This window comes from Lynx rufus, unplaced genomic scaffold, assembly GCF_022079265.1.
Source record: "Lynx rufus isolate CCGP_SWC_20201006 ecotype Redwood Valley unplaced genomic scaffold, mLynRuf1.p SCAF_21, whole genome shotgun sequence".
Lineage (NCBI taxonomy): Eukaryota > Metazoa > Chordata > Mammalia > Carnivora > Felidae > Lynx > Lynx rufus.
In genome coordinates, this window is record NW_025814836.1 from 8,334,107 (window position 1) to 8,351,579 (window position 17,473).

A 17,473-nucleotide genomic window follows, 5' to 3' on the forward strand; every position below is an offset into this window, starting at 1 on the left:
TGACCTGAGTTGAAGTCTCATGCTTAACCAACTGAGCCAACAAGGCGGCCCTGTACATTTTCTTTCAATCCAACAGCAGCCGTTAATACTAACAGGAAGCTTTCCAAGGCAAAAGTTATATAGCTTTTGGCATTTAAACAACACAACATTTTTGTCTACATATTGTTGCCTAGACATTTTAAACTAAATGAAGGCCTTTAATATACTCACTTGTAAAAAGATGGTGATTATTTTTACGAAGTTTATGAGACCGTTCATATAATTTCCTGGCACTTTTCCGAGATTCTGGACATAACCTCATCCTCATAGTTTTCACACCTTGCTTGGAATCAGGGTTAAGGAATACTACAATTGGATACCACTGGGCGTAATTCAGACGATCAACTGCATTTGGGGTTACATCTAATAAAGCATGTTTGTCCTGGAGACACAAAGCAAAAAAACAAATAAGGACACAAGCCACAGTTAATTAAGAATCATCACCTTCAAAAAAAGTCACAGCCTAGATTACATTCCAATGGTAATAGACCTTTAACTGGGCTCCAAAATGTCTCCAGAGTATATGTTAGAAAAATCTGTAATCAGAACTTAGTTCAATACAAATTCTAGCCCAAATTTTTTTTAAAAAACTTCTTAACCAGCTCACTTTAAGACAGCCCCAATACTTACAAGTTGACAGCATTATCTATGTTCAGTAAAGTGAAAAGAGTACAAGAATTTAATGTTCCTAACATGACCCTGTCAAGTAACAACATATTCCTTATGCATATAAATATCTTTTGATGCATGTAATGCACTTTCTTTGAAAGTGGTTACTGGAATGCCTTTCAGTAGAGGTTTAATTTTTTTATAGTATATCAGTAATAATCTTAGAAAAGCTACTTTTCTACTTTCAAATTAACTAAACTTCATCCCACTCAAAACACAACATTCACAGTTAATAATGAAATAGGGCAATTTTTAAGAACTTACCTGATCTATTATTTGCTTTATCGTATGAAGGCGAATAATGCCAGAGCTACGTTGGTCAGTCCCAGCATCTCGTGGTTCACTTTCTATTCATGACGTCAGGACAAAAACAAAACATCAAATTTCTATTGGTTAGACCAGAGTTTCTCAACTCAACTACTGGGTGCTAATGACATGTTGGGCTCTGCAATACTTAGTTATAGGGGCTGCCCTGTGCACCATGGCCAGTTCAGCAGCATTTCTGGCCTCCTCCTGCTATATGCCTCCGGTCCACACTGGGACCAATAAAAATGTATCCAGGAGTGGCCAATATCCACAATAGATCAGAACTGCCCCTGGCTGAGCACCACTGGGTTAAGATTAATGCTTCCCAACAATTCCGGGATTAGGAGAAGGTAAGTGAGGTGCTTGCCTCAGGAGCAATATTTAAGGGGTACTACAAAAACTCTGCAATCAAGTAATATTTTGCTGCAATATGTTCAAAATATCAAAATTAGTAACCCACAATAAACAGCATACCAAAATTTTAAATAGAACCAGTTAAGTGAAACATGAGTAAATATCTAAGATTGTCACTTGGTCAAGAGAAATGATCAAATATGGCAATTCTTCCCATTGAAAATATGATTTTAAAAAGCAGATTTAAAAATATTGATGAGCTTGCTTCCATTAAAGCCAGGAAAAGAAAATTATAAATTCTGTGTTTGATACAAATAAAATATTTAAACTTGAAATAATATGAGTTTTAATACACATATTTTTCATGTTTTCCAAAATTTTTCTAACTACTTCAATGTCCTGGGAAAAAACAGCCATTGAAAAAGATGTAAAAACATGTATGTATGGACCCACATTTTTTCTTTTGCCTTGTGCTTAAAATGGCTTGACATGGCACTACTTCCAAATGTTTTACACATTGTGACATGCAGAGAAAATGGCACTATTTGTATGGCCAACAGAGATAAACTGAGGAGGCCTCTCCGGGTAGAGCTCCATCTAGCCAACGGGGACTTACAAAATCAATACCTGGGCAGATCCATCAGCAACAATGCAATATAGCAGACTGGTTGGAGACTTCTGGGTTAGAGATCTTTTCTATAATAGTAGAAGGGGAACCTAGGAGCAGTTGATTTCTAACTGTGAGACAGCCTATGGTTTCATACTAGTAACCTATCTCTCTCTACTCATGTACAGTATGTCAAGTGCAGCTTGAGATGGTTACTAACCAAATTATCTCAGAAGTCCAATTTATATGAAGTTCTTCCCTAAAAAGGTACAGCAATGTTTGTGACTCTGGTCACATGGAAAGCTTCAAAGACAAAAAGGAACTCTGGTGTTTCAGATCAGACAAAAATCAAGAGATTTGGAAGGACAAAGGTCACAATGAATGATAGGGGGAATGACTCTAGAGAATGAGACTATCATAAGGTAAAAGCTCCATGGACAAAGAGAGCAGAATTTCAAATCTGGTGAACAGAGAATTAGAGAGAGAGATCAACTGGGAGTTTTGGTTGGAGAAAAGCTACTAATTCCTTAACTCAAAAGACCTTCATTAGATTCAGAGAGGACACTAACTAAGCTATTTGAATCTCTTTTATAAGAGTCTGGCTATAGTGTAGAGTAAACCCAATTAAATCAATCAATTGCTCCCTAAGGTAGAGCTTTATAAGTCTTCACACTTTTCCTAAATTTAAAAAACCCAAGGTTTGGTTATGGGTGGGGTTACCACTAACTTTTTTTCTTTTTTTTAAAATTGTATTTATTTATTTGAGAGAGAGAGAGACAGAGAGACAGAGAGAGAAAGAGAGAGAAGCACCCATGTGCCAGTGAGCAAGGGGCAGAGAGAATCCCACAAGGTGCAGAGAGAGGGAAAGTGCGGAGCCCAGAGTGGGGATTGAGCTCTCCAGAAGCAAGGCTTGAACTCACAAACCAGGAGATCATGACCTGAGCTTAAGTCGGATGTTTAACCAACTAAACCACACAGGCGCCCCACCACTAAATTCTTTATGTTAAATGTTACCTATAACAATGACCCAAAAAAACCTCTTCTGAAAAAATCAAACTGAATGGGGAATCAGAAATAAACATTTTCTTACTTGCTCAAATTTTATTACTATGTGTCTGCAAATCTTAGTTTCATAAAATATCCTCATTCAACTTTACCAAAAACCAAGTGAAAAGCAATATAATAAGGCAATGCTCTGATCCTTTAAATTAGCACTTATGAAGTTAAAAATATTAACGCAGATCTCATATAGTAGGTAGAAACAACAAAAACAATGGCACAACCCTCTGGAAGGCAATAGGATTATAAACAGCAGTAGCCAGAAAATGTTCATATCCTATGGTTCACTCCTTCCTGTCTTTGAAAATTCTAAGAAAATTACCGTAAATATGGAAAAAGCTATATTCTTGAGTATTTAAATCCTTTGGGAAAGAAGGCAGGGCATAAACAAGCAAATAAAAATATGGACAGATTTCTGTATCCTTTATAACAGTAAAATATAACACTGAAAAAATTATGTAAACAACAGAAGGCTGTTCAACCAATTTTTGGTTGCAGAATGGATAATAAAAAAATATGGTATTATCTATTAAGAAAGAAAACAATAAATAAAACTCCACAAAAGTCTGCTTACAAAGGGTGATAGGGTGGAATAAAATATGACAGGATAAAATTTAGGATGATTATGATGTATGTCAAAACTAATTCTCTAACCTTTCCAAATAGAAAATGATATTTTTATAATTAGGGGAAAAAAACCAGTTTCAAGTGTTTACATATAGTTTAGAGCAAGCTACAGTGGTCATAACTAAGTCTGTATATTTAAATACCACCATAGCTAAACTAATGAACTAATAAAAGAAATCTGCAAGCAAACTCTGCAAGGCATTTAAAGCACTACATCTTCAATATTTATATTTAACACTAGCTTACTATAAATGCCTACAATAATAACTGATCGCTTGAATCATGCTTTCATTACCCTTTTTATATACTTGAGTATTTCTATTAGCTCAATGACTGAAAGCACTGGATTAAAGCCAGGAAAGGTTGGGTTCAAAGTTGAGTTTTGTGACTCATCAGCTGGGTGTCATCAGGAAAGTTTGGAGTAAACAGGTTGTGATGGTCCCTACCACTCTAACGCTCAAGTTACTTGACTTCAGCATGGATAATGCTGGTAAATGGATACTGACATCCCATTGTAATATTGTCAGGATTTATTAAACAAGATTGTGTGCAATTTTCATATGAAGGCCAGGGCTTCATAAATGGTGATTCTTTTTATTATTAAAGGGAATTGGTATAACAAGAACACAATCACTCAAGTTTCCCTTCAAATTAAATACATGAGGTAAACTGCAAATTTTCACTTCCAGAAAGTTTTATTTCTATTAAGTGAATGGATCAGATACACCCTTTAGAGAAATAACTAATTAAGTAACACCCTCAACCTCATCTTCAGTCTTTTTTTTTTTTAATGTTTATTTATTTTTGACAGAGAGAGAGAGACAGAGCATGAGCAGGGGAGGGGCAGAGAGAGAGAGGGAGACACAGAATCTGAAGCAGGCTCCAGGCTCTGAGCTGTCAGCACAGAGCCCGACGCGGGGCTCGAACTCATAGACCACGAGATCATGACCTGAGCCGAAGTTGGACGCTCAACCGACTGAGCCACCCAGGCGCCTTGATCTTAAGTCAGTCTTAAGGCTACTTACTTGCAATCTGATAAATATCTGGTTCTTCTCTTGCCAGCTTTTCTCTGGCAACATCAGCTATGGGTCCAAAGATAGTTACAGGTCTCAGAAATCCAGCTGGAGAGAAAGTCAAAGAAAAAACAACATAGTTTATACTTTTTCTTTCTTTAGCATATTGACATTAAAGGGTATTAAGGTTAGTCTACAGAAAATAACCTTCTCGAAGAACAACTCTTTCATAGGCTGGAAACTTTGTTTGAACTGGCTGAGCTGACAAATCCTCTCTACTCTTTCGAAGATTTCTCTTGGAGCTGCGAAGACCCCGGAATCTCCAAAAGTCAGCACGGTCTCCTCCTGCTGTTTTTGGAAGTGTGTATTGTACACTGGCTAACTGCTCAGCCCTGGATAAAAAAAGACAGAATAGACAGAGGACAGGTAGACAAATAAATATATTTAAAAACAAAACAAAACAAAAAGACTCATAGATAAAACGTCAAAATACTGGATAGAATTCTCTTCACATGCAGTTTAAATCTCAATGCTTATGGGGGGTGGGAGGGAGGGGAGGGTGGGTGATGGGTATTGAGGAGGGCACCTTTTGGGATGAGCACTGGGTGTTGTATGGAAACCGATTTGACAATAAATTTCATATATTGAAAAAAAATAAAAAATAAATCTCAATGCTTAAACTAAAATAAAGGAGTCTGTACAACTAAGTCAATCATAGACACAGTAAATACAATGAAAACTAACTCTTTACATTGCCAAAATTTCCCAGTGGGATTAAAGTCTTCCATCATCATTTACTTAACTTGTTCTATGAGAAGTATCCAAATATTCATACCTGTTCTTATTGGGGATGATGCCTCGTTCTACTTCTTTATGATTTTTGCCAATTCGAATAGCAAGCCAAGAGCCTAGTTTTCCATTGTACAAGGTATCCACAACACGGAACACCTCTCCTTTGTTAAAACTAAGTCCATAGGGAGACTCCTTTTCATATTCAAAATGGGTTCTAATATAGAAAGAATCTCCTACATCTGATTCAACGATGCGACGATAAACTAAAAGGAATCAAAACAAAAACAGTATCAATAGCTAGTGAGATAAATTAATCTGAAAAGAACAGATTATGTGAAGATGCTATTGGTAATAATAATAAAAATAGCCCTCAACATATGTTGCATTCTTACTATGAGGTGCTGTATTAAGTATTCTAGCTCATGTATATCACCATGACCTCATGAAACAGGAATGCTTAGGTTAGCATCTCCATTTTGCAGATAAGGAAAGTAATGCAGAAACTCGAGCTCTTGCCTGAGTAATGCAAGATCAAGCAACTTGTCCAAAACCACGCATGTGCTCTCTATTTAAGTCATCTAACTTAATTTTGCTGCAAATTATTACAGATATTCACATTTTCTAAATAAATGGTTCTCAAATAATGGTAACTCTGCTCCCCCAGGGGATATTTGGCAATATCTGGAGACATTTTTGATTTGATATGTGTGCAACTGGCATCTAGTGGATAGAAGCCAGGGACATTTCTAAACATACTACAATGAATGGGTCAGCTCCCACAAAAACAATTATTTGGCCCAAAGTGACAGCAGTGCTGAGGTGGAGAAATCCTGTTTTAAGTGAAAAGTGTATTTGCTTAATCAAAGACAATTAGCCATTGTCTTTAATTAATGCTAACAAAAATGTATTATTTAGAAAACATCAGTAAAAACTTTGGAAGCTAACCATATGCTTCTGCATGGTTCTGATGGCTAATAAAAACCAGGATTTTTCTATGCCATGTGAAGGTCTGGACAGCATTCTATCTAAATTACAATGCCAGAAAGGCTGGTGGTATTATCACACTTTCAAATAAGCATAATGTAACACTATGTGCCCCTAAGTGATTTAAACTCCTTCTGACATTAACAAATTCATTTATCACTCAACTCTGAGTGATTTATTAAAAAATGGAAATTCAAGTCCCTATTTAATTTCTCAAAATTCTACAGATTTTCTCCATTTTCAGGCAATATCTCACCATCTTTCTTCTTCTGAGCCAGTATGGTCACTTCTTCTCCTTTAGGGAGGTCGAGCAGGAAAAGAACGGCTTCTTCTCTTATGATGTTTGTGAAATCTACATTGTTTACCTGTTAAAATGTATTTCATAAATTACTCTTGGTCATATTTTAAAATTATGAAAATACTTCTCTACATAGAGAACAAGTGTTTTCAGACTTCAGCTAATTTGAAAATATCACATCTTTAAGAGGGAAAAAATGATTTTCCTTTGGAAGAAATTAATATACTTTACTTTAAAATAAGTAGAAACCAAGTAAATTGAGTGAAAGTGTAAATTCATTTAAAGAAAAGCCACAATGCATGCTGACATTAAAGATCATCTACTGCAAAATCTAACCAATTTAGACCAAAAAAGACAACTCTCTGGCTTTAAATTTTTGTAAGTTATAATGTTGTATACCAATATACCCCCCTCAATAAAAAGATTTTTTAAAATTCTGTGAATGTATAATAGAATCCTACTTTTTAATAGTTTCTGAAAAAGAAATCAGAAGGAAATGAGGCAAAAAAAAAAAAAAATAAGTGTATACATTGTGGCATCTCTGTAAGAGTTTTTGTATGATGTAAGTCAAGGTTTGCCAAGTCAATATTTACTTATACTTGATGCTCTTAAGAACCAAAGGACACATATCAAAATGATGTTACTAAGTGCATGCAGGATTACAGATAGATTTTCTCCTTTTTACCTTTTGAAAATTTTCCAGATTAAAAACTATTAACATGAGTACTTTTATGATACAAAACAAGAGCAAACTCTTAGGAAATAAATTAAAAATGATGTATGTAGGGGTGCCTGGCTGGCTCTGTTGGTAGAGCAACGTGACTCCTGATCTCAGCGTTGTAAGCTCAAGCACCATGTTGGGGACGAGCTTACTTAAAAAATAAAATTAAGAAAGAGCTTTTAAAAAATAAAATAACATAATATAAAATAAAATAAAATGATGTATGTATGCCCTGATTATTTCAAATAGGATATGCAGCAGATAAGAGATAGGTCTGTTTAATTTCTTTAATACAGTGAACATTGTTATCCACGAAGTGTCTGAGCACAATGTAAATATCACCAGGAAGAATCAAAGTACACTGTGAGATGGAAACCAGTAAGTCAAAGATCATACCTTGATTTTATGCTAAGTTTGGAGGGAAAGGAAGACAGAAAGTAGAAGAGGAAAATGGCCATGGGCAGCTGGCCCAGTGTGAGGAAACTCAGGCAAGAGCTCAAAGTGAAGATTCCGAGAGTGGGCTGCTGACATGAGTCATCAAACCCAAGATGGAGACTGCGTAGTATCAAGAGAGAAGCACAGAGCTGCTTATATTCCCCAAGTTTTAGAAGAACCATTAAAGATGGTTGGGAAAATAATTTAAAAGATTAAAGGAGTATCAGAATGGCAATGTTATGGAATCCAAGGAAGAAAGCACTTCATGAAAGCACTTAAGATAGTCAAAACACTGCTAAGAAATAAAGGAAAATGAGAACTGAGGATGCCATTAGGTCAATGATGGCTTATGAAAATTCAGATTCAGCAGTGGTTAAGGTAGAAGCCAAACTATAAAATTTTATGACAGCAATGACTGAAAACAAAGCAGGGAAGGGACTCCACCATACTGACAAGTTCAACAGCAAAAGGAGAGAAAGAAGACAGTACAGAATAAATGAAGAGGCGGGGGAGAGGGAAAGAGAAAAACATGAACAAGCAGAAAGATCCTGAGCAGGAAGGAGACTGAATCCAGCACATGGCCAGGAGGTAGCCTGAATGCAGGAAGAGAGCAGAATAGGGGTGGTGATGACAATATGAGGTGGAGAGGTGGAGCAAATAGGAATTCACATTTAATAGATATGATCTTTTTGTTAAAATGGGACATAGTTTATCTGCCATGAGGTTTGGATGTTTTAAGAAGAGACAGACATGGATGGTCCTATGTGACTAGATAGCATTGCTTATAGAAAAGACAGAAAAACAACAACAACAGAAGAAAAGACCACGTCTGAAGTGGACTTTCCGACTCCTGTAACTGGTCCTGTCTCTTGTGGGCCATGAAGCTTTGGAGCCAGGGCAGCTTACACATTTGCCTGACGGAAATCCCATCTCCCTGCACATAAGCCATCACACCGGGGTGAAGAAAGCCCCAGAGGACTGCTGCAAGGACTGATCCCATGGGAGAGAAACGACAGATGGCAAGTTGTGGCCCGTGACAGTCTTGCCTGCCTAAAGGTCTAGTTGAACTTAAAATGACTACTTGGTATAGGGATCTAAGACCTTTTTTTTTTTTTTTTTTTTGGTAGGTTCAATGAACGCCAGAGATTTAAATGAAACCAGAGCATCACACTGTGTAGTAACACATAACACAGCAGTCAACAAGAACGAATGCAGCAATGGGAAGGGATGAGGCCAGTAAAACCAAGACTTGACGGATTCATCTGAATGGTTGTCTGGTTCAATAGGCTGTGACAGAAGATTACAACTGAATTATAATAGGTTTGCTGTGTTTGCGGTCTTTCTCTAAAGATCTAAGTACTTTCAAATCACATTTCTGATATACCAACATACCCTGAGAATTTGATCACCCTCTTCTAAGCCTTCTTTGGCTGCAGGGCTATCTTCTAGAACACCAGCTACAAATATTCCAACATCATTTCCACCAGCCAGCCGCAGACCCACACTATCTCCTTTTCTGAATTTTACCAATTTCATGCTGGGCCTGTTAAAACAAATATTTCATTTGAAATGGTTAAGAGAAGCTTGAAAAGTTATAGTAAACTGATACAATGAGAACTATATTTAGAATGAAACAAAGGACGATCATTTCTGAAACTTCCCTCATACCACTAATTTACTGAATACAATTTAGTGCTAGAATTCCAAGTCAGATTTAATGGTATTTTCTTTTATTCTCTGATTAATAAGTTTTAAAATATCTGAATTTAATATGCAATTACTGCTTTACAACTAATTTCTAAAACTAGTTTATAAAAACAATGTTTTCCCAACTCAAAGTCTTGGATATACATGGTACATTCACAATGGTAAAAAAAAAAACAAAAAGGGGCGCCTGGGTGGCGCAGTCGGTTAAGCGTCCGACTTCAGCCAGGTCACGATCTCGCGGTCCGTGAGTTCGAGCCCCGCGTCGGGCTCTGGGCTGATGGCTCAGAGCCTGGAGCCTGTTTCCCATTCTGTGTCTCCCTCTCTCTCTGCCCCTCCCCCGTTCATGCTCTGTCTCTCTCTGTCCCAAAAATAAATAAAAACGTTGAAAAAAAAAAATTTAAAAAAAAAAAACAAAAAAACCAAAAAACTTCCATTTTTTTCCACCCCAATTCATTCATATCATCTCTATGGAATAACTGAAAAGTACTGTTTTACAAAGGTAGAAACTGAAGCACAAATTGACAAATTTTCCTAATACCAGGGAATCAAAATGAGGCTCCAAGCATTGTGATCTTTACATCCAATAGATAATCGTTTTTAAACTTTGCAGTTGGTAGACTCTGAGTTCATACAGATCACTTACTCTGCAGCCTCTCTGGATTTTAAATAAAAATCTTATCATCAATCAGCCTTTCTGGATTAGCCCCATACTCAATCTCTGCCCTTTTCTTATGAGAGAGAGAGAATGGGAAGGAATAAATGTATGCACATTCTTTTATCATCAGTGTACCATCACCATGATATTCCTGAAACAAAGACTAAAGGATGTCTTAGAAGAATGAGTGGGCAGAAACGGATCATAATTACAAACTACCCTGTAGGGTAATTAAATACAAATTACCCAGCTAGGTTTCTAGAACTTTCTCACAATTTCTAGTCAAGAAGACACACAATTCTATTACCTATTCTGACATGAAGGATAGAAAAAGTCCCTTTCTTTTAATTCATTAAGTAACAATGAAAAAATTATTAGAAACTCATAGAAAGTAAAAAATACAAATCAAATCAATGAATGAATGAGCTGAGGAAAGAGAGAGGAGTCTAGTTCTTTTAATCCAACTAAAGACCACCTTAAGTTTTAGATGTTATAAGGTATTCACACTTGATCCCACTTCTTCACCTGGAGCTAACATTTACTAAGATGTAAACATCAGAGCCTGTAGGTTAGATAAGGTCACTTACTCCCAGGGCTGGTGGCACCCTTGGTTCCTCCATGAAACTAGTAGCCAGTATTATCATGGACCATGTCAATCACCTGGCATGGTGGTATCCTACTTTGCCAGGTTGAGTCCAGAGCCTGCTTACAGACTCCTCTCCCAAACCAATTGTAAGGAGAGGTTTTGGAAACCCTTCCTCAAAGTCCTTGAGACTCCAGGTCCCTGGTAGTTCTTTTATCACACAGACTGACCTACAGGCCTCAAAAACTAAAAATCATTGATTTTTTTAGTCTGCATCCCTTAGCAAAATAGGCCTTTTTAAAGAACAGCTTTTTTTTTTTTTTTTTTTTGAGGACAGCTTTAGGCCCAGTCTCATTGTCATGTGGCCTATAGGACTGACATTTTATACTCTGTTTTATCTGCATTATATCAACTTCTTGCAACAATAACAAAAGGTAAACCCATTAACTACTTCTGCCCCAAATCCAGTCACTGGATGTGAATGAACTGTTTTCTGGCTCAACTACAAATCCTGCCCGCATCCTCAATCTTCTTTGGTATCTGTTCTTGAGGGCTCTCCTGGGAAATAGGTCTCTGGAATCACATCGTTACTTTTTCTTAAACTTTAGAGTTATAAAAGCTTCCAAGCAATTTTTAAGAAAGGAAAAAAGAAGGAAACTGTTCCTTCACAATCTGTATTTTGAATTATCAGTTATCTGATATTAGCAATATATACAATTTTAATCTGTGTCATACCATCTATTTCAGGAGTTTTCTCTCTAGCTAGCTAGGTATTGTAGTGACAACCCAATTCCCTTTAGCAAAGAAAACAAATGAGAGCAGGGGTCTAGATCTAACCCACTTTAAAAAGTTTGGTTATTTTCAGTTATTAACATTATGCCCCTTTACCACAGAGGCAACAAAAGACTAATTTGGTGATCATGATGGTTTGCAATCTGGTTATAAAATTTATATCTCAATCCCATAAAGTATAAAACATATAGCAATAAAAGGTGTGGAATATAAAAAACTTACTTTTGAGTTGCTAACAGGTTGAGAACAGGTTCTCAACCAAGGGTGATTTTGCCCCCAGAAACCATGTGGCAATGTCTGGAGATATTTTTGGTTGTCACAACTGGAAGGTGCCACTGGCAGCTAGTGGTCAGGGATGATGCTAAATATTCCACAATGAGAAGGACAGTCTACCACAATAAACAAGTACCCAACCCAAAATGTCAATAGTGTTAAAATGGAGAAACACTGTTTTGTTGTTGTTGTTTCTTTGTTTTTTGTTTTTTTTTAAATGCTAGGGCATTAGAAAGCTTGTGAAAATTTTTGATGTTTAAGTAGAAAACAATTTTTAACTTTTGTAATTCCCGACCTGAAAACTAGGCAGGGACAGTGGTGAGAAAGTCAACATCCAAAAAGTTTCTTGTTTATTCTCTAATCTCTGTCATATAAATAATTTAAAATAAAAAACCATAGCATTAAGTGGTACACACTATTTTAAAAAAGGATATGAAATATGGTCTGCGACTGAATTTTCACTTTAAATCATGCTGAATAATGGACAGAGAAGACAATACAAGTTTAAAATCACATTACCGCAGAATCCCATCTTCATGAGTTGAATTAGGCAGGACGCCATCAGATGGACTGACAGGTAAATCCACGTCTGGCTGTCCAACTTGAGCGTATACAGGCTTTGGTTCTAAAAGAAAGAAAATTTAAAAATCGTGCAAGAATCACTTTATTAAAAACTAGAATAATGTAAGCAGTCAGGAAAATATTCAAACAATAAAGAGTCCACAAAATACATGTAAAAATTCATCAGCAAAATATAAGCTCAGAGAAATTGGTAAGGAACATATATACTATATATATGTTAAAGCACAGAGTACAGTTACAAATTCTGATGTCTTTACACCAAGTATGCTGTTAGGTTCTGAAAAATCCTCTGGGGGAGGAGGGGAGAGGTAGATGAGGAAAAGGAGAACAAGACAGAATCACTACATTTCTCTCAGACTGTCAAAGCAGCCATCTTTCTTCACTGTGGTAAAATTTGTTTTTAAATAACCACATTCTTTGCCACTAAACAAGCAGAGCAAAAAGATTTGAGCAAAGGAACTGAGACATGAGAAGCAAAATCTCCCAGCCTTTCAAGAAAATGGATCTAGGAGGCTTGCAGATTCTTATATCTGATCTCATACGTTTTCACAAGGTATAACTTACAGTGCTTATGAAAACATTTTCAACTGGCAAAATAACTTAAAAAAACTTATGCCAATTTTCCTAAATGAGAAGTGTTAGAGAACAACTTTACTCAATTGTGAATAGTTGTTAACTATGAATTATTTATTTTTTTCTTTTAAATTTTAGAGAGAGTAAGCATGTGGGAGGTGGGCAGAGAGAGAGAATGAATCCTAAGCAGGCTCCATGCTCAGCGTGGAGCCCGATACGGAGCTCGATCCCACAACCCTGGGATCATGACCTGAGCTGAAATCAAGAGTTAGACACTCAACTGACTGAGCCACTCAGGCACTGCAACTATGAATAATTTCTATCCAGAAATTTTTTTTTAAAATTCATGAAAGCCTACTGATTCATGCCAACATTACACCCATAAGGAATATTCTGGAAGTCAAATACAGAAAAATTCAAACATAGGTAGTAGCAGAAGTAGGAGTAATAGTAGTAATAGAAATAACAATCATCATAATCAAGAAAGCATCTTTAAGTCTTCTGTAAATTCTGACAATTATTTTATTTAGTCTGACTGCAAATGTTTTCCGAATGTAGTATTTTGCTAGGCTTACCTGGAAGAGTGGGTGCTTGTTTCTCATTTCTTTCAACTACAACTTCTTCTGTTTTAGGTGTATGATCATCCGCATGCTTTACAGGAGTTGAGACAGCCCCAGGTTTAGAAATTCTCTCTTCCTCTCTGCTCCGGAGACTACACATTGGTAAAATTAAAAAAAAAAGAAAAAAATTATAAGCATAAAGATGATTGTGAAATCATTTGTAGGAGTACAGTGTAAGAACAGCCAAGCAAACTGTGAAAAACAATGACACTCTAACAGTTATCAAAATACTATAAAAACCTAATAATGAAAACTAGAGTAGTACAGATCAAAGTAACAAAATAGAAAATGGAGGAATCTATCCACAGTAGTAAAATTTATTAATGAAGTGGCAGCCCCAAGCTGTCAGAAAAAAGCATGCTATTTAATGAATGATGTTAGGACAAATGTCTACAGATTTAGAAATATTAGATCTCTATGCATATCAATGACAAAAATACAATTTCAGATGGAACAAACTCCAAACCATAATATATTTCTTAAATATCTGTATCATCAAAAATAGAGGACTGTTAAAGTTCAAGGCACAAAATCCCTCATATATCAACAGCAGTGATTACATAAGAAGTTAAAAAGGATGCAAATAATTAAAATATAGTATATAATTTTTTGGTTGAACCAAATGAAATGGGGTTTAAAATAACTAAAAAGTTCAAACTGAATAAATTTCATAGTTTGAAAGAACATGTGTAATGAGTTCAATATTAAGATTTATATACTGACCTAACAACACACACAAGAATTTGATATTTAGAGCATATAAGGAACTATGAATCAGTTTAAAAGAGACAACCGAGGAAAAAATGAGTAGCAGGAAGGGACAATTCAGAAAAAATATACAAATAACAATAAACATGAAAATACGTTCACCTTCACAAGTAACTAGGAGAACGCACATTAAAGTAACTTGAAATCACCTTCTCATGAGAGTTTTCACAATAACATCAACTGTAAGGAGGGACATGGAGATACAGACACTCATACAAGGATGGTAAAGTAAGTGTAAATAAGTATAACTACTTGAGGGCAAAATGGAAGTCATTTATCAAAACAGAAAATGCAAACATGCAATAACCTGCAATTTGACTTCTAGGTTTATCCTAGAGAAATACATACATGTCCAAGAACACATTTTGTTTTTGTTTTTTTGTCCAAGAACACATTTTAAGAATATTTATTATGTTATCAGTTGTAATAGCAACAAATAATTTGTGTCTTTAACTACTCTATACCACACACTGAAATAGAACAGTCTCTAACTTAATTTTCTTCAAACTTTTTATGGAAAATTCCAAACATATCTAATAACACAGAAAACAGTATCATAAAAATACCATGTATTTAAAAAAATTTCAACATTCTATCAGAAATTCAATCTGAAGCTAACAGTACCTTAACACCCAAACCATGACAATGATGGGACAGAGAAAACAATAAATATTTTCAATTATGAGTGGAGGAAAAAATTCTAAATAAAATACTAAGGGGATGTACTATGTAGTAAAAGATTATTCTACAATGACCACAGCAGGGTTATTTCACAAGTATATGGCTAGTTTAACATTAGGAATTTATCACAGAATTCATTATGACATCTAAATATTACAAGAAAAAACTATCAAACAGGCATGTGAAAACATGCAACAGCCATTCCTAATAAAAACCACAAATAAAGCAAAGATACTGGAAATACAATTAATTATGAGACTAGTTCCCAAAATCAAGAGCTAATACCATATTAGATAGGGAAATGCTGAATGTATTTACACCAAAATCAGTAACAACACAGTGATACCTGCCAATACTATCGTTATTTACCACTATTTTGAAGACTCAGATGATATAATCATGAGATAGATGACAGGCTTGAAATATTGGGGAGAATTTTAGTAAGTATAAAAGAATACTATAAAAATTATATAAAGAGAATTATAATTACATTTTAATTTTAAAAAATCAACTATTTTCCTCAATGTCCTCTACAATCAGAAGAAAATGAGGGGCGCCAGGGTGGCTCAGTCGGTTGAGCAGTCAACTTCGGCTCAGGTCATGATCTCGCAGTCCGTGAGTTCGATTCCTGTGTCGGGTTCTGTGCTGACAGCTCAGAGCCTGGAGCCTGCTTGGGATTCTTTGTCCCTCCTCTCTCTCTGCCCCTCCCCCACTCGTGCTAGGTCTTGCCCTGTCTCTCAAAAATAAATGTAAAAAATAAAATTAAAAAAAAAAAAGAAAGAGGAAAATGAAAAGGAAAAAATATGCCAGCACCAATAGCATTAAAAACTGTAAAACTCCTAGATAAAACCTGTGCAATCTTAGATTGGGGGAGATCTCCCTAAATGTGATAAACATTCAAAAACCATAAAGATGAAAATATTTCACTATTAAAAATGGTTTTATTTTCATTTTTTTATTATTAAAAAAAATTTTTTTAATGTTTATTTCTGAGACAGAGACAGAGCATGAGTGGGGTAGGGGCAGAGAGAGAAGGAGACACAGAATCTGAAGCAGGCTCCAGGCTCTGAGCTGTCAGCACAGAGCCCAATGCAGGGCTCAAACTCACAAACCATGAGATCATGATCTGAGCCGAAGTCGGTCACTCAACTGGCTGAGGCGCCCCAATTAAAAATGTTAAAATTAAAAACTGACCAGGCGCCCCAATTAAAAATGTTTAATTGCACAAGAAAAGATATAAAGATTTATATTTGCAACACACTCACCAAAAGAGCTACTACTAGCTGATGGAAAATGAAAAAGAACAATATAACAGAAAATGAGCAACAGAAATTAACCTGGCAATTTACGAGGATGCAATACTATGGTCAATAATCTCATAAAAAGATGCTCAGCTCTGCTACTAATCTGGAAACCATCAATTTAAAATAAGGAGTTGCCAAGGCGCCTGGTTGGCTCAGTCGGTTAAGTGTCCGACTTCGGCTCAGGTCATGATCTCAGGGTTCCTAAGTTCGAGCTCCGCACTGGGCTCTGTACTGACAGCTCTGAGCCTGAGCCTGCTTCAGATTCTGTGTCTCCCTCTCTCTCTGCCCCTCCCTCATTCTCACTCTGTCTCAAAAATAAACATTAAACATTTTTTTTTAAAAATAAAATACGGAGTCGCCAATTTACAACGATCAGATAGGTAAACATGGAATTCTGAGAAATAAACAAGTGTAGTCTCAAATATTACTCTTGGAAAGTCATCTGGCATCATCCGTGAAAATTTAAAAGTAATACCAACACACTCTTTAATGACTTCAGAAATAAAAAGCTAGTATATGAAATCATGGACAAAGATGCTTATGCAACATTGATTGCACAGGCAAAGACCTAGAAACAGAATTTCCATAATATGTAAAATTTCTCATCAAAAGAATAAGCTGGAAGGATGGTCACATTGTATTGTTAAGTAAAATTAGCTAGTTAGAAAATAATGTGCAGAGTGTGTTTTTTAATTATTAAAAACACAAACTCTATATGATGCTAAATAAATTATGCAGAAATATGGAGAAAGGCTTAATTCAAGAGGAGTGGGAAGTAGGTGAGGTAGAATAGACCTATTTTACTTGTTCTAATTAAGCATACATTGCACAGAGTCAGGCGTGGGGCTCGAACCCAAGGACCAGGAGATCATGACCTGAGCCAAAGTTGGACGCCTAACCAACTAAGCAACCCAGATACCCCAATTTTTAAATGCAATTAAGTCTAACTTTAAACAAAGAATTTGGTTCTATTAATGCATACTATTAGCAGTCTCTTATGAAGAAAATGTTTCTTACCTGTTACCCTTCTG

The 17,473-nt window shown here is 35.9% G+C and overlaps 1 protein-coding gene across 1 annotated transcript in view; it reads right to left on the bottom strand.

Annotated features, from left to right (window-relative positions):
* TJP1 (tight junction protein 1) overlaps positions 1-17,473 on the bottom strand; it is a 107,533-nt gene that overhangs the window by 24,771 nt on the left and 65,289 nt on the right. The window contains exons 9-17 of the mRNA XM_047086813.1: positions 13,645-13,781; positions 12,434-12,539; positions 9,297-9,447; positions 6,707-6,815; positions 5,510-5,729; positions 4,882-5,066; positions 4,687-4,782; positions 973-1,055; positions 211-421 (exon numbers count right to left, since the gene is read on the bottom strand). Coding sequence (XP_046942769.1) covers positions 211-421; positions 973-1,055; positions 4,687-4,782; positions 4,882-5,066; positions 5,510-5,729; positions 6,707-6,815; positions 9,297-9,447; positions 12,434-12,539; positions 13,645-13,781 — 1,298 coding nt within the window. The remainder of the gene's footprint in view (positions 1-210; positions 422-972; positions 1,056-4,686; positions 4,783-4,881; positions 5,067-5,509; positions 5,730-6,706; positions 6,816-9,296; positions 9,448-12,433; positions 12,540-13,644; positions 13,782-17,473) is intronic.